General features: G+C 44.3%; 1 protein-coding gene and 1 long non-coding RNA gene across 2 annotated transcripts in view; one reads left to right on the forward strand and one right to left on the reverse strand.

The window, feature by feature from the left end:
* The first annotated feature begins 9,329 nt into the window (after positions 1-9,329).
* LOC137546893 (uncharacterized) overlaps positions 9,330-25,311 on the forward strand; it is an 84,932-nt gene continuing 68,950 nt past the window's right edge. Inside the window, exon 1 of the long non-coding RNA XR_011026396.1 lies at positions 9,330-9,432. This is a non-coding gene — a long non-coding RNA (uncharacterized lncRNA). The remainder of the gene's footprint in view (positions 9,433-25,311) is intronic.
* CLDN34 (claudin 34) lies at positions 11,409-12,209 on the reverse strand. The gene has a single exon (XM_068271088.1). It carries the CDS (start codon positions 12,207-12,209, stop codon positions 11,409-11,411), a length of 801 nt encoding a protein of 266 aa, XP_068127189.1.

Raw genomic sequence — 25,311 nt, forward strand, 5'->3', positions numbered from 1 at the left:
AGTGGGAGCTCAAGTCCATAAAGTGCATGGTCAGGGCGGCCAATGATAAGGCAAAAGGTAGGGGAGGATGAGGGGTAGAATATCTGCCTAGTGACAAATAGGACTATATTGCACAGTGCCCAATGAAGGGTGAAGGAATAAAACAATAAACCAGGGTAACTTACGTGGGAATGAAAAAAGCCAAGGACAGCTAACCAGACGCCAGAGGAGGGATAGAGGAGAGGAGCCCGTCAAGCAGCCTTAGTGCACCACGCGGGCTCAACCCGCTTCAGAGGAGGCTGGAGTGAAACTAAAAAGATGTCACCCTTATACTCCAAAGACGCGAAGTAACGGAAGTGCGTCGCCGCAAATAGCCGGATATGACGCGGCCGCGTCATCAGCCAGACTAGCGTAGGGTAACCATAGGAACCCAACGCAGCTGGCTGTCCGTAATGAAGGGAGCCGGATAATAGAAGCAGGGAACGAGTGGGGAGGGGCAAGACATAAATGGAATTTGGGAAAACAAAATAAAGAAATAATATGAAATGAAAAACATAATATAAGACATAATTTAAGTGTATCGTAGCTACACGGAAAAAGAAGAATGGAAAAAGAAGATTGACATGAGACATTGTATCAAAGGAAATACGGAAAACTTAAACAATGTGCCATCTAGTGGAGAAAAAACAAAATGCACAGACATATCAAATACACATCCGAACACACTGCCCAAGCTTCTTTTTAGGGTCAGTAAGAATTGTATATGAGGAGGCACCGAGGATATCTTCTCTCTTTTCCAAGGGAAACATCCATTCCATAATATAATGGCCACTATAGAAAAGGGGAGGGGAAGGGGAGAGAAAAAATATATATATAACATCCATTAATATGTATAATCAGCCAATTTCGGTTATTACAAGGCATCAGGTGTCACACCATGTGTGCCCCACAGACCAAATCCATGAGAAAGGAAGCAAGTGTGTCAAGAAATGTCCAAGAAGTATATCATTAATAAGGAGAGAGAAATACTCACATATCTCCTCCAAAAGGGGAAAATAAATACCAGAGAGAAATATAGAGTAAAAACTTCTTGCATAGAAAAATACATACAGAAAAGTGTACATGTAGGACATACAATTGCCCACACACATATATTCACCAAGCCGAGACGTATATTTTTGTCTTCCATATACCAAATATACTCTTTCAGTAATTTCTGTCTATATAAGACAGTACCAGATCTTCCACAAATAAGTAGGAAACCTAGATTACAGGAAAAAGAAAGACAAAAGAAAAAATTATTATTATAATTTATATTAATATTAAGGTTGTGAAGTACTATTCTTCTCAAAAAAGGTTCCAGAAGGGCAGAGCAATTGTACATGGACAACAGGAAAGCCCAAAAGATCAAAGAGCACCAGGCGACCCAATACCGTGACTATGTTAATATTCATATTATGAGGGCATGAGGAAGGAGAATAGCAGACAACAAACCGGCAGGAGAGAGAGGCAACAAGTAGGGAAACATGAACCTCGTGAGCCTAGTGTAAAAAACTAATAAAGGAAAAATCCTCATTAAGACACATGGGTACCTGTGTATCCATTTGAAAAATCCACCTGGCCTCTGCTCTTAATAGTTGTTGAGTAATATCACCTCCTCGAGCTGGAGGATGAATCTTTTGTAGGCCAGTAATTCTCCAGCCCAGAGTGTTGCTATTATGGCATAGTAAGGCATGTTTCGCCACTGGTGTAAGTGTCTTTCCTTCCTCAAAGTCCTTGGCTGACAGACGTATAGTGGAAAAGTGTTTTTGCATTTGTTGTTTGAATGCATTTTTTGTTTGTCCAACATATTTTAGGCCACATGGGCATTCCAGAAGGTATACAACTCCCACTGATTGACAATTGATATATTGGTGTATATAGAAAAACCTTGTATGTGAGGAGTTCCAAACCTGTTTAGTGGGTTGAACATGCCTGCATATATTGCACCTCCCACATGGGTAGCTACCTTTTGTCTTTGGTTGCTGATTAGGTTTTTTGTCATAATGGCTTCTGCAGATCAAATCGCGTAAAGTTGGAGCTCTTTTTGCTGTAAGAGATGCCTTTTCTGTAGTGTATTGTTGAATCACTTGATCATTTCTGATAATTGGCCAATGTTTAGACAGGATCCTTTTCATATTTTGCCATTGATTATTGTATGGGGTACAGAATCTTACCAGATCTTCGCTTTTTTTCTTTCTTGGACAAAGTAGCTCCTCCCGTTTTGCAGAGTCAGCCCTGCCTCTTGCCTTTTTTATCACCCTTTTCGGATATCCTCTGGTCTTAAAACAGAATGTAAGTGCATTACATTCTCTCTCATAATCATCCTGTTTTGTACAGATTCTTTTTAGCCTCAGGAATTGACCTGTCGGTATGTTGTCTTTTAAGGCACCTGTATGGAAGGAGTCATAATGTAGAAGGTTATTAACTGCCGTTTCTTTTCTATACAAAGTAGTATGTATTTCTCCAGTGTCAGTCAAGGAGATTTTTAAATCCAAAAAATTAACTTCTTTCTCTGAGAAGGTGGCTGTTAGATAGATATTATGCTGATTATTGTTCAGAATTTTTATAAACTCCGTTGAGCTGCCTGGTGGTCCATTCCATAAGATTAGTATATCGTCCATGTACCTATAGTACCCTAACATATATTGGTTATATTCATTCAGATCCGATGACCACACTACTTCACGTTCCCACCATCCCAAAAACAAGTTTGCGTCTGAAGGAGCGCATTTGGCGCCCATAGAAACTCCGTGTGTTTGTAAATAGTATTTACCATCAAAAAGAAAGAAGTTATGCTTCAAGATGAAGTCGAGAAGTTGACACAGAAAGTTGTTAAACGGGTATCTGGCAGTGGGGGCCGATCTCAGAAAGTATTTTACTGTTGAAATTGCATCACCGTGATCAATATTCGTGTAGAGTGACTCTACATCACATGTTATCAGAGACGTACCTGGAGGCAAAAGAATATTACTGAGTTTTAAAATCAGGTCTGAGGAGTCTCGTACATAGGAGTCAAGAGTTATAACATATTCCTGTAGAAAGAAATCTACGAAGGAACAACAACGTTCTATTAAACTACCTATACCGGCTACAATTGGACGTCCTGGTGGGATTGTTTTATTTTTGTAGTAATCCTATGTTTTGGTGTCTTTGCCTTCTTTCTAGGGCCATAGCACATGCTACGGATTTAAGTTGGATGTTAAGTGTATCATAGTTTTACGTTTTTTTCCCCTACTTTATCTTGGTGTCATTATGGAGGTATTAAACAGAATGGAAAGAGATTGGACTATACAGCTCAGTTCAGTCTTTGGGGAATGTGTGAATACAAACGGAACCCCTCCCCCTTCCGAATTAAAGAAATTATGTACAGATATAAAGGATGCACATGCCGAATACATCAAGCTTTGGTGGAATATACAGAGCTTGGAAAATTATATAAAGGAGGGTATTTACCCTCGTGGTTTAAGGGTCCAAATTTTCCCCTCCTGGGAGTTGGATTTAAAGGAAAGGAGTGATTGGGAAGTGGGCCTAGGAAAATGCTCAGTTATCATAATCCATATGTTGTTAGAACATGATCGTAAATTGTTACCTAAACTAAAGGATCGTATATCCAACCTTTTGTTGGACTTAGACAAACATGACTCTGTTACACTTGTTCAACCCTTCCTTACTCAGTTACAGAAAGATGTGTCAAAAGTGGAACAAGAAACAATGGAGGCTAAGAAAGTGAAATTACAGAGAGATAGGAGTGATTACAATCAGAACAAAGCATATTTTTGAGAAACAGATTGAGAAACTATGCGCAGGGCACAAGACAAACCCTAAACAAATAACAAATACAGAGAGTATAATACAGGATCCAATCACGGAGAATTTGCAGATTATTAATCTATCTTCCATACCTCTTAATGACACTGAAATAGAGCTTTTGGGAAGAGGCCTATCCTTCTCGCCTATGAAGGAATTTGATTTATTTGAATCCGTGAAGGACCTATACTTATTCTGTAGAAGATTGACCTTAAAGTGAACCGAGCACCTTTTTTTCACTCAGGACATTTCTATAGCACATGAAAAATGTATGCCGACTATCTGTTTCATTATTAAAATAAACTTTAATTTTACCTTGTATTTTACATTCAAAGTTGTTAAATTGGCCTGTTTGAGCAGACCTGCCGACCTCATCAGCAAAGAGGGTGAATAATTAGGAGTGTGTTTTCAAAGCCATGCTTTGAAAACACACTCCTAATTATTCACCCTCTTTGCTGATGAAAGGCATGGTTTATCTCTTGGTAATTAGCGCAATAAAACAATTAGAGGTTACTGAACTTTCTGCGGATGGGGACGGTCCGCAGGTCTGCTCAAACAGGCCAATTTAACAACTTTGAATGTAAAATACAAGGTAAAATTAAAGTTTATTTTAATAATAAAACAGATAGTCGGCATATATTTTTCATGTGCTATAGAAATGTCCTGAGTGAAAAAAAGGTGCTCGGTTCACTTTAAAGTACACCTATCATAACAAGAGCCCAATATCGCTACAGACACAAGAAGCTCTCTTACTACCAAACGCCATTGATAGGCAGGTCTTACAAGATCTCCCAGACCTAGTAAGTGAAAATGAGGATGCCAATGGAGAACAAAATATTTCCCCATTCAGACCACCTTCCTTTTTTTATGCCCTCTCTCTCTGTCTCTCCACAGATAAAAGTATTTTTTGAAATGGTAACGACCGATTTACGAAAACTAAGAAGAAATCCATCTGTCAGTGACAACCTGACATCGGAGGAGAGACATGCTTTACAGGTATTACACAATAGGAAAGATGTGGTTATAAAGGAGGCTGACAAAGGGGGGAATGTGGTGGTTTGGCCAAAAGAAATGTATGAACAGGAAGCTCAAAAACAACTTAACAATAAGAAATTTTATCGTAAATTGCCCTCTAATCCCACTACCCCATTTAAGAAGGAACTTGATAGTTTACTAAGTCAAGCTAAAAAGGAAGACATAATTTCTCTTCGTGAATGGCAATACTTAAGTGTAAAAAATCCTACCACTCCAACATTATACCTCCTTCCAAAAATACACAAAAATAAAACAATCCCACCAGGACGTCCAATTGTAGCCGGTATAGGTAGTTTAATAAAACGTTGTTGTTCCTTCGTAGATTTCTTTCTACAGGAATATGTTATAACTCTTGACTCCTATGTACGAGACTCCTCAGACCTGATTTTAAAACTCAGTAATATTCTTTTGCCTCCAGGTACGTCTCTGATAACATGTGATGTAGAGTCACTCTACACGAATATTGATCACGGTGATGCAATTTCAACAGTAAAATACTTTCTGAGATCGGCCCCCACTGCCAGATACCCGTTTAACAACTTTCTGTGTCAACTTCTCGACTTCATCTTGAAGCATAACTTCTTTCTTTTTGATGGTAAATACTATTTACAAACACACGGAGTTTCTATGGGCGCCAAATGCGCTCCTTCAGTCGCAAACTTGTTTTTGGGATGGTGGGAACGTGAAGTAGTGTGGTCATCGGATCTGAATGAATATAACCAATATATGTTAGGGTACTATAGGTACATGGACGATATACTAATCTTATGGAATGGACCACCAGGCAGCTCAAAGGAGTTTATAAAAATTCTGAACAATAATCAGCATAATATCTATCTAACAGCCACCTTCTCAGAGAAAGAAGTTAATTTTTTGGATTTAAAAATCTCCTTGACTGACACTGGAGAAATACATACTACTTTGTATAGAAAAGAAACGGCAGTTAATAACCTTCTACATTATGACTCCTTCCATACAGGTGCCTTAAAAGACAACATACCGACAGGTCAATTCCTGAGGCTAAAAAGAATCTGTACAAAACAGGATGATTATGAGAGAGAATGTAATGCACTTACCCAGTGTTTTAAGACCAGAGGATATCCGAAAAGGGTGATAAAAAAGGCAAGAGGCAGGGCTGACTCTGCAAAACGGGAGGAGCTACTATGTCCAAGAAAGAAAAAAAGCGAAGATCTGGTAAGATTCTGTACCCCATACAATAATCAATGGCAAAATATGAAAAGGATCCTGTCTAAACATTGGCCAATTATCAGAAATGATCAAGTGATTCAACAATACACTACAGAAAAGGCATCTCTTACAGCAAAAAGAGCTCCAACTTTACGCGATTTGATCTGCAGAAGCCATTATGACAAAAAACCTAATCAGCAACCAAAGACAAAAGGTAGCTACCCACGTGGGAGGTGCAATATATGCAGGCATGTTCAACCCACTAAACAGGTTTGGAACTCCTCACATACAAGGTTTTTCTATATACACCAATATATCAATTGTCAATCAGTGGGAGTTGTATACCTTCTGGAATGCCCATGTGGCCTAAAATATGTTGGACAAACAAAAAATGCATTCAAACAACGGATGCAAAAACACTTTTCCACTATACGTCTGTCAGCCAAGGACTTTGAGGAAGGAAAGACACTTACACCAGTGGCGAAACATGCCTTACTATGCCATAATAGCAACACTCTGGGCTGGAGAATTACTGGCCTACAAAAGATTCATCCTCCAGCTCGAGGAGGTGATATTACTCAACAGCTATTAAGAGCAGAGGCCAGGTGGATTTTTCAAATGGATACACAGGTACCCATGGGTCTTAATGAGGATTTTTCCTTTATTAGTTTTTTACACTAGGCTCACGAGGTTCATGTTTCCCTACTTGTTGCCTCTCTCTCCTGCCGGTTTGTTGTCTGCTATTCTCCTTCCTCATGCCCTCATAATATGAATATTAACATAGTCACGGTATTGGGTCGCCTGGTGCTCTTTGATCTTTTGGGCTTTCCTGTTGTCCATGTACAATTGCTCTGCCCTTCTGGAACCTTTTTTGAGAAGAATAGTACTTCACAACCTTAATATTAATATAAATAATAATAATAATTTTTTCTTTTGTCTTTCTTTTTCCTGTAATCTAGGTTTCCTACTTATTAAGGAGCTGTGGGCCCCGGTGCAAGTTTTACATGGGGCCCCCCAAGCACTCTATACATAACAATTGATACGGCGTACCAAAACCTGCCAAGGACAACCACAGTGTTGGAGGTGCAAGAAGGGAATGGGGAACAGTGTGTTAATGATTACAAGTATTTAGAGCATCTATAGAAGTGATTATTACCAGCACAGGACCAATAGAGAGCTAATATTGTGCTTGAAGGAGAGCCCAATGGGGCCCCTCTGGCCCAAGGGCCCCAATGCGGTCGCTACCTCTGCACCCCCTATTGCTACGCCCCTGGCTATCCTGTTGTTTAACCACTTTACCCCCGCCCGTACGGATTTCTCTGTCCCTTTTTCCATCCTTTAACCCCCAGGGACGGAGAAATCCGTACTTTGCGCACTCCCGCCGCTGCCCGCGCTCCCGCTCGTAAACACGCCGCCCGCCGCTAGTAAACACGCCGCCGCCCGCTCGCCCAGAGATCAACGAACGGGAAAATCCATTCCCGTTCGTTGATCTAAGCCCCGCAATGATCTGCTGCCGCTCGGCTGAGCAGCGCGATCATTGTGAGCAATAACAAAGTCCCAGCCTCTTTTTACTTCCTGCAAGCGTCCGGAAGGACGCTTGCAGGTTGTATGAAACAAAAAGTTACTGTTGCCATCTTGTGGCCAAATAGTAAAACTACACCCTAACCATTTTTTACACACAAATAAACTAGTTTTACACAAAAAAATTAACTCCTTACCTCCCACACTCCCCAATTTTTTTTTTTTTTTGTAATTAAAAAAAAAAAAAAAATTTACAATTTAAAAAAAATACATAAATAGTTACCTTAGGGACTGAACTTTTTAAATATTTATGTCAAGAGGGTATAACACTGTTACTTTATAAACTATGGGCTTGTAATTAGGGATGGACAAAAAACTGAAAAAAATGCACCTTTATTTCCAATTAAAATATTGGCGGCAAACATTGTGATAGGGACATAATTTAAACGATTTTATAACAGGGATAAATAGGCATATACATTTAATGGGTTTTAATTACAGTAGCATGCATTATTTAAAAACTATAAAGGCCGAAAACTGAAAAATAATTATTTTTTCCTATTTTCCCATTAAAACACATTTAGAATAAAATTATTCTTGGCATAATGTCCCACCTAAAGAAAGCCTAATTGTTGGCGAAAAAAACAAGATATAGTTCATTTCATTGCGATAAGTAATGATAAAATTATAGACGAATGAATGGAAGGAGCGCTGAAAGGTGAAAATTGCTCTGGTGGTCAGGGGGTAAAACCCCTCAGTTGGGAAGTGGTTAAATAAACGGATAGACCAAGTTACCACTCAAGCTGCATCCTCGCATACATATGCGCCCATGCTGCACAGCTGGTACTGCGAGTGTGACGAGAGACACCACTTCTGATCACAGACGGATGCCGGCGTCTGTGAGACCACACTCTCTGCCTCTTGAGCTTGGTCCCCGGCCCTTAAGTGGCACACAAGTAAACATCGACTGTTACAAACAAAAGCCCAGCAATCCAGATGAGACCTGTTCATTAGGAGAGCTTCCTTACCAAGTCACACACTGTGAGCACTGTTTTTATGTTGTTCTAGTGGAAGTTTTCAAGCTGCACCAGCGCTGAAAGTATCGCCAGATTGCACAAACCCGCTAATTACTGCTACCGCTATTTAGTCTAGAAAATGCCCTACAACAAGTCAAAAGGTTTGCCCACCCCTGCACTAACCCATACCCTCACACTTCTACACACTAACCTTAATCCTTACACTATTTCTCACACTAATCATGACTCGTGCATTAACATTGATACAGACTTTAACCTTAGGTGTGGCACTAACCCTAGTGTTAAACTTTATCATTACCTTATTCCCTAGCAGTGTAAACTATGTGATAGAAGGTGCTAAAATACAATACAACTATTAAAACAGTTTAAAAGGAGGATAAGTGGTGAAATTATCTCCAGAAGGAAAACAAACAAACAATGAGTTTAACATTTTATTGTGTCTAATAACATTTTTAACTCATTGTAGTAGTTTTTCTCCTTCATGGAGGTAAATCTACCACTTTTTTTCCCTTTTAACCTTTTTTAATTGTTTTATGTGACAGACCCAAGAGGGGAAAGGTTTGTGTTCCTTACTTGCCTTATGGGTGGTTACCTCTAAGGTGACCACTGTTTGTGAGTACCCCTCATTATACTACAGTATTGTTGTTATTCATTTGTATATATCTATGTTAGATCGGCAATCAATTATGCATATCTCTTTTTTCTGAGAAGTGGCCTCTGGAATATTGCTTGCACCGATGCCCTTCTACAGGTAATGGAGAGCTACTACTTAAGTGCCGACATCGGATTTTGGTGAGACTGCATCAATGAAAACGATACAAAGGTGAGAGATAGCTCTTTTTAATGCATAATTTTAATTACATACACAAATATGTTTACTAAAAATGTACCAAAGTTTAATTTTGAACGTCTAGTTTGACTACAGAGCAAATCAATATAACACAAGGATGCATGACCTGTAGCATTGTATTTCTGCCCACTGTACTTTGATGCTGGCAGGTCAATAAAAATCTCATGGTTCTACCGGGTAATTGACAGCTTCACACATCATGTGACACTTCCCTGCCTAGGAGGTAGATGCGTCCTAGGCAGGAAACAGTCTTTTACAACAGGAAGTACAGCAATTTTGGAGGCTCACTGAAGCTCTACTTTGGAAATATAATTTGGCAGGAATGTGTGTAAGGCTGCATGTTCTATAATGCATGTAAAAACAGCTGTATTGGCACAGTGTCAGACTGGGAGCTGGAAGAGCAGAGGAAATCCACTTGCCGGCCAAGCAACAGTAATCATGTGTTGCTGCTCACAGTGCAGGCTTGCTGCAGGTTTCTATTGGGAGTGATAACACATGATTACTGCTGCTTGGCCAGCAGGTGGATTTCCACAGTTTTTCAACCTCCCAGTCTGACACTGTATGGGCACTTCAAATAGAAAATACCTATGTATCCTAAGACAGTGGTTCTCAAACTTTTCTGGGTGAGGGCACCCCTAGTGATTTTGAACTTTTTTAAGGCACCCCTATCGGCTGTCGATATACTGCTGCTCTCACGCCGCTTTTGGTTGACCAAAATTTACCATCTGATTATATCTGATCATAATTTTTGATCGATTTTACCCACGAACTGCTTGCAACTATGATCAATGCTGCTCATTGCATCACAGATAACCAGCAAATTCGATCATGGTGATCAAATCTGCCGCAGAAAAAACTTGTGTGTTTGGCTAGCTTTTAGACAGATTTTAATCCCCCCCCCTCCCAAAAAAAACAAAAACAAAAAAAACACAAATGGTAGAAAGGCCACTCTTATCTGTGTCACTATCATTAATACCTCCCCCCCCCCCCCACACATACACACACAACAATAAGAAACAATCACAGGGAAAAATAATCACACACATCTCCCCCTTCCCACGGTAATATGCTTGGTGCCCTGAAATTAAGCAGTGTTTTTCTGCACCCTGCCCCACCCCCACCACTATTAGCCCCAGCTCCTTACTTTATTATACCTGCTTGTGCCTGGCAGCAATAGCATTGGATGGCGCCCTTCCCAATACAACTCCTGCTCTGCGGAGCACTGCTGAATTATCCCCTGAAACACTTCTGGACACATGAGCTCCGTAAAGCCTCTACACTTTGTCCCCACTAGACTCTTGGTCTTCAGTAAGATGGCCACCATCTTTTTTTTTTTTTCTTTTTGTGCTCTCTGGGAAAGCTAAAAAGGGCCATCAGAGACCGGGATGGACAGAATGCGCGGCACTTCTGAGAAGTGTTCGCGGCACTCCAGTGCACTGCAGCACCCAGTTTGAGAACCCCTGTCCTAAGAGCTCCTATTCATTAGAGAGGAGTGGTGGAAATTGGACTTTAGGTGGAAAGCACTGAAGTCAACAAAGAATGAGAAACTTGGAATTGAAGGTAAAATACTTTGAAATCTATAATGAAGGAGAAATGAGGGCAAAATTTGGGTTATTTTCCACCCCCCCCCCCCCCTCCCCAATATAAATGCATTCTGCCTTAAATCCTAAATTCAGTCCTCATCTCTACTAAACATTAGCAGGGATGGCCAATGAGTTACAAATAAGTGTGAGCTGATGTTTTTAATGCAGGTCTATGCAGCTTGAAAATCTGCAAATTCCACCTCAGCTTCATTCGATTGGTTGTTTTTTTAAGCTGCAAATATTTGCATTAAAATTAGATAATTCTGCATAAACTCCAAATGATTTGCATGCCATTGACCATCCCGATTATTAGATAATTAAGGTGAAGTAATTAACACAATTGAGATATAAAAACAAAATATACATTTATAATGCTTCACCTGTGTCCCCTTCAAATGCCTCATTGCTTATCCCATCACCATTTAAAGTTGGATTTCCAAAACTGCTTAGGGAGGAAAAACTACCAGTTCTCTCTAATCCTCCTGAAGACATACCATCTGAGAATACAGAAACATTTGAACTGATGGGGAAAACACTATTGCTATAAATCTGAGGTATCTTATAGACAAGGAAGACGACTCCACTGTAGAAAAACAAAATGGCAGAAACAATCCCCAGGCAAATACCAGCTCCAACTTCCTGTCTCTGAGGAGCAGAGGGCAGATAATATGAGTCTGGGAAATAAATACTGCGGTTATTGACAACGGAGTTCATATTCCAAGCTACTGGGATAAGGATGATAATACTGGCAAGTATGTTGAAAAGTCCACCTAATGTAAAGCAAAGAAGAATCCTGTGTAAATGTTTTGTGCCTTGATAAATATGTCCCAGTCCACAAGCAGAAGCAGCTTTTCCCATCGCACCAAGGATCATGGCCACCAACATGAGGCCCTGAGCCACAAATATTTCACGTGGCACAAAAGAGTCTGTCACACTGTATTCCAGACAGTACATGTCTCTTTGATTTGTGGACACCAGTACGTGACTGAAGAAACATGCCCTCCAGATGCCTACCCAAGCGATACCAGAGGTAATAACAGTGGTGTTTGTCACATACCACACCCTCCACTGTACCAGTCCCGTGGCAATGCATCCTAGAATCCAGCCTGTTGTAGCAAAAGCAAATCCTCCAAGTTGTAGATGAGCTGTGTTGACCAGGTAAGACATAACCCAGAAGAGTTTTTCTGATGATGTACTCCACCTTCACTTTATCACATGCACTAAAAAAGATGAAAAAAAATCAGTGAATATGTCAGGAACATACATCCGAAAAGCAAAAGGTTTTTTTTAAAGACAACATTAACGTTTACATGTTCTATCTTGCTAGCTACTCGGTACAGTGCTAAATCGCATTGTCCATCTATTCTTCTACAACATAACAAGCTGACACCCATAGTTGCCAAGAAACTGGAAACTGCACAGTAAGCTGTCAGTCTTTTCACCCTACAGCATTAAATAAGAGATCACTTGTGTTGACAATAACATGGCAACTATGCATGCTTTAAGTCAGTGTCCTGTACTTATCTAGTTCTTCGCTGGTGAAGGCATCTAGTGTTTCCTGTATTATATTTCCTTTAAGCATCTCCATTTGAAAGTCACATGTGGAAAAAAAATAACAAAATAAATTAACCCATTCAGGGCCATGTGAGGTGAAATCTATGGTGTGTTTGCGCATGCCAGTTTCTGTCAGGATGTAGATTTTACCTCTACCACCATGATCGCTGCTCTGTCGCTGCTAACCTAAGCTTTCTGATGACAGATTAGCTACATTCTTTGGTAAGGAACCAATTTTGTTAATGAAATATACTGGCAATTAATCTTACCTTTTTATTTTCTTCTTACACACTGAAGCAAAGTGCTTAATTTCCCCGTAGCAGTAAATGTCATGTCCCAGCAGTACTTTAACCTGTAAGGTAATTGCGGCTATAGTGTGCCGGGGTGTTAAGATGTAGCGCAACTCAGCAACTGGTGTTGCTACTGCTATGACAATCAGAAAGCAGCTGTGCAGTGGTTATGATTGATCGGTAGTAAGGTTAGTGTTTAGTGTTAGGTGTAGCAGTAGTGAAGTTAGTGTTAGGCGCAGCGGTAGTAAGGTTAGTGTTGCACACAGTGGTGGTAGATATAGTGGCAATTAGCTTAGACTCCCTAGCGGTATTGACGGATATACACGTCAATACAAAATATGCTGTGAACAGTATTGATGTGCATACACATCAATACTCTCCTGCACCTTATACTAGACCCTTGCTTAACACATTTTGGCATGTTACAGGAAAAAAAAGGTTATGAAAATAAATTAGATCACTTTTTACACACAAATTCTGGGGATATTGAACGCCAGGGATTTTAACATTAGGTGTAGCAGTATATATTTGTGGTCACACAGTTCATCTAGTCATACAGAGACTGTCTTTCATTTGCCTACTGTTTCACTTCTAAGCCATAGCTCCCAATTGTCCCTCTTTTGGAGGGACAGTCCCTCTTTGGGAGCCCTGTCCCTCTTTCCTCCTCATTTTTCCCTCTTTCAGGACTTTGTCCCTCTTTTTATGTAAATATATATATATTTCTCTACAAAAAATGTGTTTGAGTGACTCTAAACTTTATTCCCATCCTTTAAATTGATATATTACTAATTTTAAAATGTTAATATGAAGGAAAATGAACCAGGATAGAAAGGACTGATGTGGTTTGAATTATAAAACAACATATTTTTCTTATGAAATCTTTATGGTATGCATGACTAGGGGTGTGACGGGGGCATGACCATGGGTTTGGCAGGGGCGTGGCTTAAGAGTCCCTCTTTCTCATCTCTAAAAGTTGGGTGGTATGTCGAAGCTAGTGTTAGTTACAGTTGTGAAAACAAGTAAAATAACTCCTCTTATTGTCCATATACTTTAATGACACAGTCTATGTAGTTCTAAAGGGTCAAGGTCTGTCTTTTTCCTTTATTGCCTGGCTATCATAACAAATAAGTGTTAATATTGTAAAGAAAAAAAAAATAAGATACACACAAGTTTTGTGAGCCCCTCTGAGGGACAGTTAAGTAACAAGACAATATACTCTGTACAGTTCTGTGAAAGATGGTGGCACTACAGTATATACATACTAAAAAAATAATAATAATAATAACTTTTGCAATATACTAACCGCTTCTGGACAGTGGTGATTGAAGTCTACGCCCTGTTTTGATGCCGTTATACCTGCCAAAGTGTAGACTTCACATCACCGCCACTGCATGTTCTCACTGCTCTCATCACTTTCTTCTCGCCGCAGCTCACTCATCCTGCTGTCTCTATGATGGCAGAGCTCCATGAGCTGATTTCATTGGCTCCTGACCCTGTCATCAATGTAAGCAACACCCATTAGCTTACATTGATCACACGGTCAGAAGCCAATTAAATCGGTTCCCGATCGGCTCACAGAGCTGTGCCGTCAGATGGCAGAGTGGGTGGCCTGAGGCAATGGGTGTATGGGGTGGATGCTGGTAGCAGCAGGTATGTGCGGCGATTTGTTGGTATTTGGCAGTTTCTGGTACCCGCGGTCTCTGGTCCTTACGCGGGCAGAGACCGCTGGTACTGAAGTGGTTAAAGCAACAATGGATGACGATGTGCTTTTTTCAGGCAGCCCAAACACAAGGGGTTGCAGTCAGTGATAGTGTGTGACAAGACCCACCAGAGGGAGAGGACCATAACGAGGCATATACTTACTAGGTACCACATGACAGTGCTTAAAGTGCCACAGAGTCCAGTGACCAGGGATGTGTTAGATGATGAAGTTTATGACCCTATATTGGATGGAGGCATGAACCAGCACGTAAACAGACAGTGTAAGGATGAGGAGGATGTAGCAGATTGGGGCATGGGAATACTGAGTGTTGGTGGTTGACCACTCCCTGCTGTACTTGTAATGTACCACACCATTTTGACTTTGTCTGTATTTTTTATATAAGCCCCACGAGCTAGAGAGCTGTATTCAGAAGAAAGTTGGAGGCAGAAGTTATCCAGAGAAATAGCATCAGTGGTGCTCACCGCCAGGTCGTGATCACGCTTATGCGTGGATTCACGACCATTTTGACGCATTCCGCCTCGGACACGCTAAGCCGTGAATAGATTTTCAACCACGAAAATCTACTTCGGCTTCGCGTGAATGCGGACAGAAATCCGCATTCACGCTCGTGAAACCCGGTGCTGAAGTCGTGGTTTGCGGAAATGCGTCAAATTGTGCGGAAGTGACACATTGCAGGCCAATCAGAGTGCCCCAGCCAGGCCCTAGCAACCAATCACAGGAGGGGAGCTATGCCCTCCCCTCCTGAATATAAAGCGGCGGCCATGATGGAAAAGCTCTGTCCTTGCTAGACTGTGGTGCTGAGAGGATTATCTCCAGGCCATTGTTGTTTGAGAAAGTGCATTTATTGTGTTAAAAACAAAGCGTTTTTTTTGCTAACACTGCTCTTATACTGTACACAGTTAGCTAGTCAGTGAGTGATTGCTGTATTTAGTTGTAGTCAGTGTAGTGTAGTGGGAGTGTGGGAGTCTAGTGATTATTTAACTGTGTGTAGTGCAGGCAGGTTCAGTGCTGCAGTGTAGTCAGTGTAGTGGGAGTAGGGATTATCTGTGTGTAGTGCAGGCAGGCAGGTTAGTGCAGCTGCAGTGTTCACTTGCATATTCCAGTGACAGTTATACACTTGTACTATTTGCAGGCAGCCAGTCACACCGCCGGCGCCGCCACTCTCTGCCAGCGCTGTTCATTCATTCTGTCAGTGACCTTATGCCGTGCCCAGTGCCCACTGCCCACTGCTCGCTCGCTGGCATATGAGCATCTCATTACACAGTGTGACATCCTTGTGTGCCCACTGCATCCTTCAGTGACCTAGTTGTATATCCAGTGCCCACTGCTGTGCCCACTGCATCCTTCAGTGACCTTGTACTGTGCCCACTGCATCCTTCAGTGACCTAGTTGTATATCCAGTGCCCACTGCTGTGCCCACTGCATCCTTCAGTGACCTTGTACTGTGCCCACTGCATCCTTCAGTGACCTAGTTGTATATCCAGTGCCCACTGCTGTGCCCACTGCATCCTTCAGTGACCTTGTACTGTGCCCACTGCATCCTTCAGTGACCTAGTTGTATATCCAGTGCCCACTGCTGTGCCCACTGCATCCTTCAGTGACCTTGTACTGTGCCCACTGCATCCTTCAGTGACCTAGTTGTATATCCAGTGCCCACTGCTGTGCCCACTGCATCCTTCAGTGACCTTGTACTGTGCCCACTGCATCCTTCAGTGACCTAGTTGTATATCCAGTGCCCACTGCTGTGCCCACTGCATCCTTCAGTGACCTTGTACTGTGCCCACTGCATCCTTCAGTGGCCTAGTTGTATATCCAGTGCCCACTGCTGTGCCCACTGCATCCTTCAGTGACCTTGTACTGTGCCCACTGCATCCTTCAGTGACCTAGTTGTATATCCAGTGCCCACTGCTGTGCCCACTGCATCCTTCAGTGACCTTGTACTGTGCCCACTGCATCCTTCAGTGACCTAGTTGTATATCCAGTGCCCACTGCTGTGCCCACTGCATCCTTCAGTGACCTTGTACTGTGCCCACTGCATCCTTCAGTGACCTTGTACTGTGCCCACTGCATCCTTCAGTGACCTAGTTGGAAATCCAGTGCCCACTGTTGTGCCCACTGCATCCTTCAGTGACCTTGTACTGTGCCCACTGCATCCTTCAGTGACCGTGTACTGTGCCCACTGCATCCTTCAGTGACCTAGTTGTATATCCAGTGCCCACTGCTGTGCCCACTGCATCCTTCAGTGACCTTGTACTGTGCCCACTGCATCCTTCAGTGCCGTTGTACTGTGCCTGGTGCATCCTTCAGTGACCTTGTACTGTGCCCACTGCATCCAGTGATTCATTACTAGCAACATGTCTGGAAGGGTTTCGCGGGGTGAGAGGAAAGGGAGTTCAATTGCCTCAGCCACTTCTGGGACTGCTCCACGTCCAGGGAGAGGACGCCCAGCTGTACGTGGTCGTGATGCAGCAGAAAGGGGGGCAGCAAAGCCTGGGCCGAGTCAGCGGACGCCATTGTCCAAATATTTTAAAGTTTCTGTTACCCGTGTGGTAGTTGAGCAAATGGAACCTGACGTACTCATGGACATCATGACTTCCTCCCAGACCTCTACTGTGAGCACCACTCCAAGCAGCAGCAGCAGCCAACGTCCCACGCTTGTTGTGACATCCACCCCAGCACCAACTGGTCAGCAGCCCTCCCAGGATGACAGCGTTCTGTAACTCAGTCCGGCTTCTGGGAACCTGCTGATGCAAGAAGCTCAGGACTTACTGGGGACTGATGTGGCAGAGATTGAGATCGGGCCACAATCACAAGCGTTGTTGAGTTCTGGTGATGAAGAAGAGGGGTCTGTGTCTGGGGATGTAGGGACAGAAGAGGAGGCGGGGGAGTCAGAGGAAGAGCTGGATTATGATGATGCTGCTGATGATGAGGACGTTGTGGACCCTAACTATGTGCAGCCTGCTGAGTCCGTGGAAGAATGGTCAGAGGCAGAGCAGGATGATGAGTCACCTCGGCCTAGGCAAGGATATCGCCATATGTCAGGCAGGGGCATCGGCAGCAGTGGGCGTGGAGGAAGTAGACAGGACACTGCTTCAGCCGGCACCACCACCATGCAACCCCCGGCAACTACTACCACACATTGTTCCGCTGCACCCTCTGCTAGTGGGGGCCGCAGTAAATTAAAGTCACCAGTGTGGGATTGCTTTGAGGAATGTACTGATGACAAAAGGTATGCGGTGTGCAGGTTATGCAGCAAAAGATTGAGCCGTGGGAAAAGTCTGAGCAAGATGGGTACCTCATCCCTCCAGGGCCACCTGAGAAGCCGCCACTGCCGCGAGTATGCAGACTTTAAGAGGAAGCAGGCACTGCTGGCAGGGGTTCCTGAGAGCAGAAGGCCCACCAGCGCAGCAGCATCATCCCTCCCTCAGGGTCGTGAATCCCCCACAGCAGCAGCAGTAGTAGCACGCAAGCGCTCTTCCACCTCGGCTACTCAGGACACAGACATTGAGGCTGGCAGCCAGTGTTCGTCTCTCTCCTCTGTCTCCCCTGCATCCCAGCGTCGTCAGACCCTGCTGAGCGACACCTTTCAGGGTCTGACCAAGCCTCTGCCTCCAAGCCACAGGCGGATCCGCAAACTAAATGGCTTGCTGGCCCGGGCCATGGCATCACAGCTGATTCCCTACTCCCTGGTGCAGGAGGGGAGCGCCATGCGGACGCTGCTCCAATTTGGCATCCCCGAGTGGCAAGTCCCCAGTCGCCACTATTTCAGCAGGAGCGCGATCCCAGCACTCCACAAGTTTGCGGTGGAAAACGTGGCCCGTTCCCTGGACTACTCTGTGGGCAAGCGGGTCCACGTGACCATGGACTCGTGGAGTAGCAGATTTGGGACAGGTCGCTACCTGTCCTTTACGGCCCACTGGGTGACACTGATGGAAGGGAGGGAGGACAAGAGCGCATCAGCCCAGCTAGTGGTGCCACCACGCGGGATCAGGGGGGATGCAGAAGGGTCCTGTCACGACACTCCCTCTGCACCCGGAAAGCAAGCCCGCCTCGGCAGCAGCAGCGCCAAGCCTCGGCACTGCCAAGCCCTTTTAAAATTGGTGACCCTGGGGAAGGAGAGGCTTACGGCCACCAACGTCCTGGCCGCCCTCAGGAAGCAGGAGCGGAGGTGGCTGACCCCCAGAGGCCTGGAAGTGGGGTATGTGGCAGCCGATAACGGGGCCAACCTTGTGACAGCAGTGCAGCAGGGAAACCTCCAGCACATCCCCTGCTTGGCCCACGTGCTCAATCTTGTGGTGCAGCGCTTCTTGCGCACCTACCAGGGGATGAGCAAGCTGCTGCAGGATGCCCGGGCGGTGGTACGATTTTTCCGCCTGTCAGCCACTGCCTCTGCACTCTTGTCCACCTTACAGCAGCAGTATGGAAGGCCACAACACCGGATGATCATCGACATGCCAGTTCGCTGGAATTCGACTCTGGCCATGTTGGAGCGGCTGTGTCAGCACAGGCTGGCTCTTAGGGCCTACATGCTAGACCCAAGTGTCCCCAGCAACCAGGAAGTCCCCATGATTACTGCCACTCAGTGGACACTGATGCAGCAAGTATGCCTGGTGCTGAGTCCCTTCCTGGAGGCAACCAAGATGGTCAGTGAGGAGCGGGCCTCTGTGTGCCAGTGGGTGCCCATGGTTTGTCTACTGGAGCAGGCAATGGACAATTTAATTGAGCGTGGGGATGAAGCCCTGAGGCAGTTGGAAGAACAGGAGCAGATGGCAGCACAGTCCAGCTCAGAGCAGGTAGTGGAAGAGTTGGAGGTCCCTAACCTGAATGAGGAGGAGGAGGAGGAGCAGAGTGCAGCAGGCGTTGTACGTGGATGGCGGTTTGAGGAGGACAACGACATGGCACAGGAAGAGGACAGGCATGCGTTATGGGACAATGGCGAGGACGAGGAAGATCTTGCTGGCAGGGCCCACTTGTTTCCCATGGCTGTGCACATGTTGCGCTGCCTTCGCAGGGACCCCCGGGTGATCCAGATGCGTTCAAGGGAGGACATCTGGATTACCTTGATGCTTGATCCCCGTCTGAAGGGGAAGCTGGGAGACTTAATGACGCCATCCACCACCGAGCAACGCACAAGGGAGTTGAAGGAGGCCCTTGTGCGCAGACTACTGGAAGCATTCCCCCAGCCTTCCACCCCCACTGTAACTGCTCTGCCAAGCCAGCAAGAGGTGCCTGCCATTGCCACTAGCAGCACAACAACAACCACCAGCAGCAGCAGCAGCAACTGGCGCCCCGGAAACCTGAAGAGCCTAAGCAAGAGCCTGTATGCAGTGCAGCAGCCCAGAACAGAGGTGCCCGCCACAGCATCCACCACCAACCAGCACAAGCAACGACTGACCACCATGGTGTCTGACTATATAGGGTCATCCAGTGGGCTCAATGACACCGACAGCCCCGTGGGCCCCTTGGAGTACTGGGTCAAGAGACTGGACATCTGGAGCGAGCTTTCCCAGTACGCCCTGGAACTCCTATCCTGCCCTCCTTCCAGTGTCCTCTCAGAGAGATGCTTTAGTGCGGCCGGTCGGTAGCGTGGTCACAGAGAAGCGCTCTCGGCTCTCCCACGCCTCTGTGGACAAACTCACCTTCCTGAAAATCAACCAGGCTTGGGTGGAAGGTGAGTTCCTGGCCCCTATTGTCGGACACAGGGGGACATGAAGTGGCTGCTGCATGTGCTGTTGTTAACTATACCTGCCTTTATAAAGACACTTACTACCTGCCTAGTGCCTACCTTGGTTAATTTTTTGGTGTTATGGTACTACTACCAGTAAGTTGCCATGGTCCTCCTTCTGAGCTGCTGAACTGACCGCCCGCTTGTCCTCCTGACTCAGTCGCTACTACACTCTGCGTTCACACTGCCCGGGTCACTGGGTGCATTTAATTTTTTGGACAGCACTATGACGCTGTGCTACTACTACTACCACCAGTATGTTGCCATGGTCCTTCTGTGCTGCTGAACTGACCGCCCGCATTGTCCTCCTCCTCCTGACTCAGTCGCTTCCACCAATGTAGATTTTTACAAACACAAAGAGAAGAATCTTGCGCTCCTGTTCCCAGGTGACCAATTAGAGATGCACTCCTCTTAGGATGTCATGCACTGCGACGCTCCGTAGCAGGGTAACTTTGGCAAAACAATCAAGAAAAGATGGAGCGCGCCATAGTGCATTAATCGTAAAAGGTAATTTATTAGGATATAAAAGTTATACTCACAAACACAAATGGTGTAAACGCTTATCAGCGGGCAGCCAACCGCTTCTCTCAACAGGGGAGGATGTCGCGCTGTGGCCAGCAGCGCGAGTCCCGATCGTCTGGGCTCCGTCCGGCTGTGAGGTGGGTGTGGCTGATTCAGCGGGCGTGTGACGTCATGACGCGTTTTGGCGCTCTGCGCCTTCGTCAGATGGCGTCACACGCGTACAGGCATCCACTTATAGTGTTGCGCTGTATGGTTACCATGGTGGCAGGGAAAAAGTTTCACATAACTTTATTAAACACGCACATGCGTGCCACCCAGACGGACACAGAAGTTGCATGCGTCCCAGGCGGCATTTAAATGGAAATTATTACGGAGGCGTAATGGGAGAGCTGTGCTATACAGCCTACCAGCTTCCGTATCTGAAAACAGGAAATATGAATTAAAATTGTTTGATACTCTGTTTATGAGCAGATTAATGGCCTTTCGGCTTTTTAGAGGCAATAAAATATAAATATGTGGATGGAAAATTACGGCAAGGGTGCTAAGGCAGTTTACATACATAATTTGAAAAAACACTAATATGGACATGCTAAGGCAGTTTACATACATAATTTGAAAAAACACTAATATGGACATTTTCGTGGGAAGGTATATGCAAAACCAATCAGCGCGTCATCCTCCGCATTTAAAACTGCAAACACATACAGGACAAACTTATACCTGTATCTTAAAAAATTATTACTAATAAATACATAAAAACCATCAATATACATATATCACTATACAAACTAGACAACAAGGTAATTGGGGCACAAAACAACACTCCAACAGCTTTGATGTACACCTTAGATCTTTGGGGAAATCACTCGTAGCCTATATAGTAAGGGATTTTCCATTACATTCATATCATCATGCAGTTGTGGGTAAACTGTTAAGGGCCCCTGATATATTCCTCATAACCTAAAAACTTCCTTCCTTATGTGTGTATATCTTTTCAAAAAGGAGGCATTTTTCATTGTTAAAAACCAGCAGACATGTGGGATAAATAATAAAAAAATAAAAAATAAATAATAATAAAACATCAGACTAGTGGTTACCCGTATGGGAAGCTGAAAAGTGTAGGTCACTGGGCACTGGGACAGGGTGGGAAGAGAGGGAAATAAAGGGGGGGGGGGAGGAGTTTGGGGGGGAAAAAGAAAACCTAGAGAAGGTGATCCCCTCCAAATTATATCGGAAACACCCAAATGGCCCCACCACAAGGGGTCGCAATCATCTACTCCACATAGGAGAATAGTGTATAGTCCACAAAATAGGTGAAAGCGACCCTATAAATTTGATCGTCCTCCAGATTATTTCAGGAAGAACTATTCATATAAAAAAGGAGAGAGAAAAGACAGAAACTATAGAGTTAATGAAGGTCCATCCAGAGAAGGTCCACTCAGAGAGAGAAATATCACAAGAGAGTCAGTCAGAATAAGGAACCCTCATAAACCTACCATTGGGACTAATTATCCCAGGAACACTGACCATTCCGTATCAGGTTATCTTGAAAGGTTCAGGGAGAGAATGAGAGGGGAAAGAGAAGGGGCCATTTCTAAGCGAAGAGATCCCTGTATGCCTGTAGCTTCGGGAATCCTTGGGTCCATGCAGGACCCCATTGAAATCAGTGAATCCAGTGTTCAGACACAGGAAGCTCCACCTATTACAACCACGGGATCCTTCCTGAGAGGTATTAGCCCGGAAGGAGGAGCGAGAGACCCAGGCCAGGATCATTTTTTAGCAGTAGGACCCACTCAGACCTTAGGGAGTCTGAGAAAAAGGGGACTAGAAGAAGTAGAAGGGGGAATAGAGCTGGAAGAGCCGTCCAAAAAAGAAAGGAAAAATGCAGAGCACATAATAGTGAACAGTCCACTATAAAAATATTTAATCTATCCTCCCATACTCTCATTCCCAATGAAGAATCACTCCTAAGAAAGGGTTTGAACTTCGCCCCCACAGCAAAGCCGGATGAGTTCCAGTTATATAAAGACTTGCATAGGTTTATCAGGTCATTGACTTTAAAAAGATTCTTTTCATCCAGAAAAGAAAAGATACCATCTGCTATTATTCCACCCGAGGATAGAGCGGAGAGACCATTTAACCCCATTGAACCACTGGAAGAATGCACCATTGATGAACTATCTATGTATGACACCAACGGTGACATTTCAATTGGGATTGAGGAAGATTGGCTGCAATATGTGCCAGACACGAATATCCAGCACACCCAGTTCAGACCAAAATCGGTATTTTACCCCACCCAGTCCAAAGGTCAGTTTGTCAATACCTATTACCAAGTAGTGTTAGATCAGTTCAAAAAGGTTTGTAAAGAAAAAGCATCTGATCGACACTATAATTTGAATCCAGCAGAAAAGAAAGCATTAAAAGAGCTTGCAGAAAACAAAGAAATCGTAATTAGACAGGCAGACAAAAGAGGAGGTATTGTGTTGATGAATTTTGTTGATTACGCGAATGAAGGCCTAAGATTATTGTCTGACACACACACTTATCAACTGCTAACCATAGACCCTACCGTTGCTTTTAAAGAAGAACTACAAAGTTTAGTGAACAATGCATACTCACTTAAGATTGTTAATGATCACGAGAAAAGATTCCTGGTCCCCAGTCACCCATCTATCCCATACTTTTACCATATCCCTAAAATTCATAAGAGTCCCACACATCCCCCGGGGAGACCCATTGTAGCAGGGATGGAGGGACTAGTGGCAAACATCTCTTCTTACGTGGACTATTTTTTGCAGCCCTTGGTTCTTGACTCCCAAGCTTATACAAGAGACTCCCTACACGTAATGGATATGCTACAGAAATACAGGTGGGATAAAGGGTTCCTTTGGGCCTCTCTGGACGTTTCATCACTTTATACTAGTATCCCTCATGAAAAAGGCCTAGAGGCAGTGCAATATTTCCTCACTTAAGATGGTTCACTTCCTATGTTGCAGAGTCAGTTTATTGTGGATCTCCTTAAATTTGCTTTATCACACAATTATTTCAGTTTTATGGATAAACTTTACTTACAGATCTGTGGCACTTCGATGGGGGCGGGATTTGCTCACAGCTTTGCCAATTTGTACATGGCTTATTGGAAAAATCAACATATTTGGTCATGTAACCCTTTCAGCAAGCACCTGGTGTTTTACACTAGGTACATTAATGATATCTTGTTAATATGGGATGGGGATACCAGAACTTTTGGTGAATTTCTGACCTATTGTAATAATAACCCCTTTGGTCTGTCCTTCACCCATGTTATTTCAAATGAGAGCCTGGTATTTCTGGATCTGGAGCTGTTTGCTGACAGTGAAGGCCAGATATGTTCCAAAACCCACTTCAAACCAACGGCAGGAAATTCCTACCTACATGCTTCCAGTTGCCATAACCGAAGGTGGATACAAAATATCCCTAGAAGCCAATTCTGCCGGTTGAGACGAAATTGTACCTCAGACAGCGACTACTTGAAACAAGGGGAAATACTGTCCAACAAATTTTTGGAGAAAGGTTATAAGTCCGAGTATATAAAAAAGACACTAAATGAGTATAAAGTAGGGCCTAAGCCTAAGGAAAAACCAGAAAACAACGAAAGATCCCATACTGACCTTCCCTTTATAACCACCTATACTGAAGCCTCTAGGACCACCAGAAACATAGTAACCCAGAACTGGCCCATTTTGAAGCAGGACCCGCTTCTAAAGGACATTATCCCAGAACGCCCATCCATTATCTTTAAGAAAGCCAAGTCCATCAAGAATACCATAGCTCCGAGCAATGTTGTGCCCACTGCATCCTTCAGTGACCTTGTACTGTGCCCACTGCATCCTTCAGTGACCTAGTTGTATATCCAGTGCCCAATGCTGTGCCCACTGCATCCTTCAGTGACCTTGTACTGTGCCCACTGCATCCTTCAGTGCCGTTGTACTGTGCCTGGTGCATCCTTCAGTGACCTTGTACTGTGCCCACTGCATCCAGTGATTCATTACTAGCAACATGTCTGGAAGGGTTTCGCGGGGTGAGAGGAAAGGGAGTTCAATTGCCTCAGCCACTTCTGGGACTGCTCCACGTCCAGGGAGAGGACGCCCAGCTGTACGTGGTCGTGATGCAGCAGAAAGGGGGGCAGCAAAGCCTGGGCCGAGTCAGCGGACGCCATTGTCCAAATATTTTAAAGTTTCTGTTACCCGTGTGGTAGTTGAGCAAATGGAACCTGACGTACTCATGGACATCATGACTTCCTCCCAGACCTCTACTGTGAGCACCACTCCAAGCAGCAGCAGCAGCAGCAGCCAACGTCCCACGCTTGTTGTGACATCCACCCCAGCACCAACTGGTCAGCAGCCCTCCCAGGATGACAGCGTTCTGTAACTCAGTCCGGCTTCTGGGAACCTGCTGATGCAAGAAGCTCAG

The sequence above is a fragment of the Hyperolius riggenbachi genome, chromosome 2 (assembly GCF_040937935.1).
Source record: "Hyperolius riggenbachi isolate aHypRig1 chromosome 2, aHypRig1.pri, whole genome shotgun sequence".
NCBI classification, from domain to species: domain Eukaryota; kingdom Metazoa; phylum Chordata; class Amphibia; order Anura; family Hyperoliidae; genus Hyperolius; species Hyperolius riggenbachi.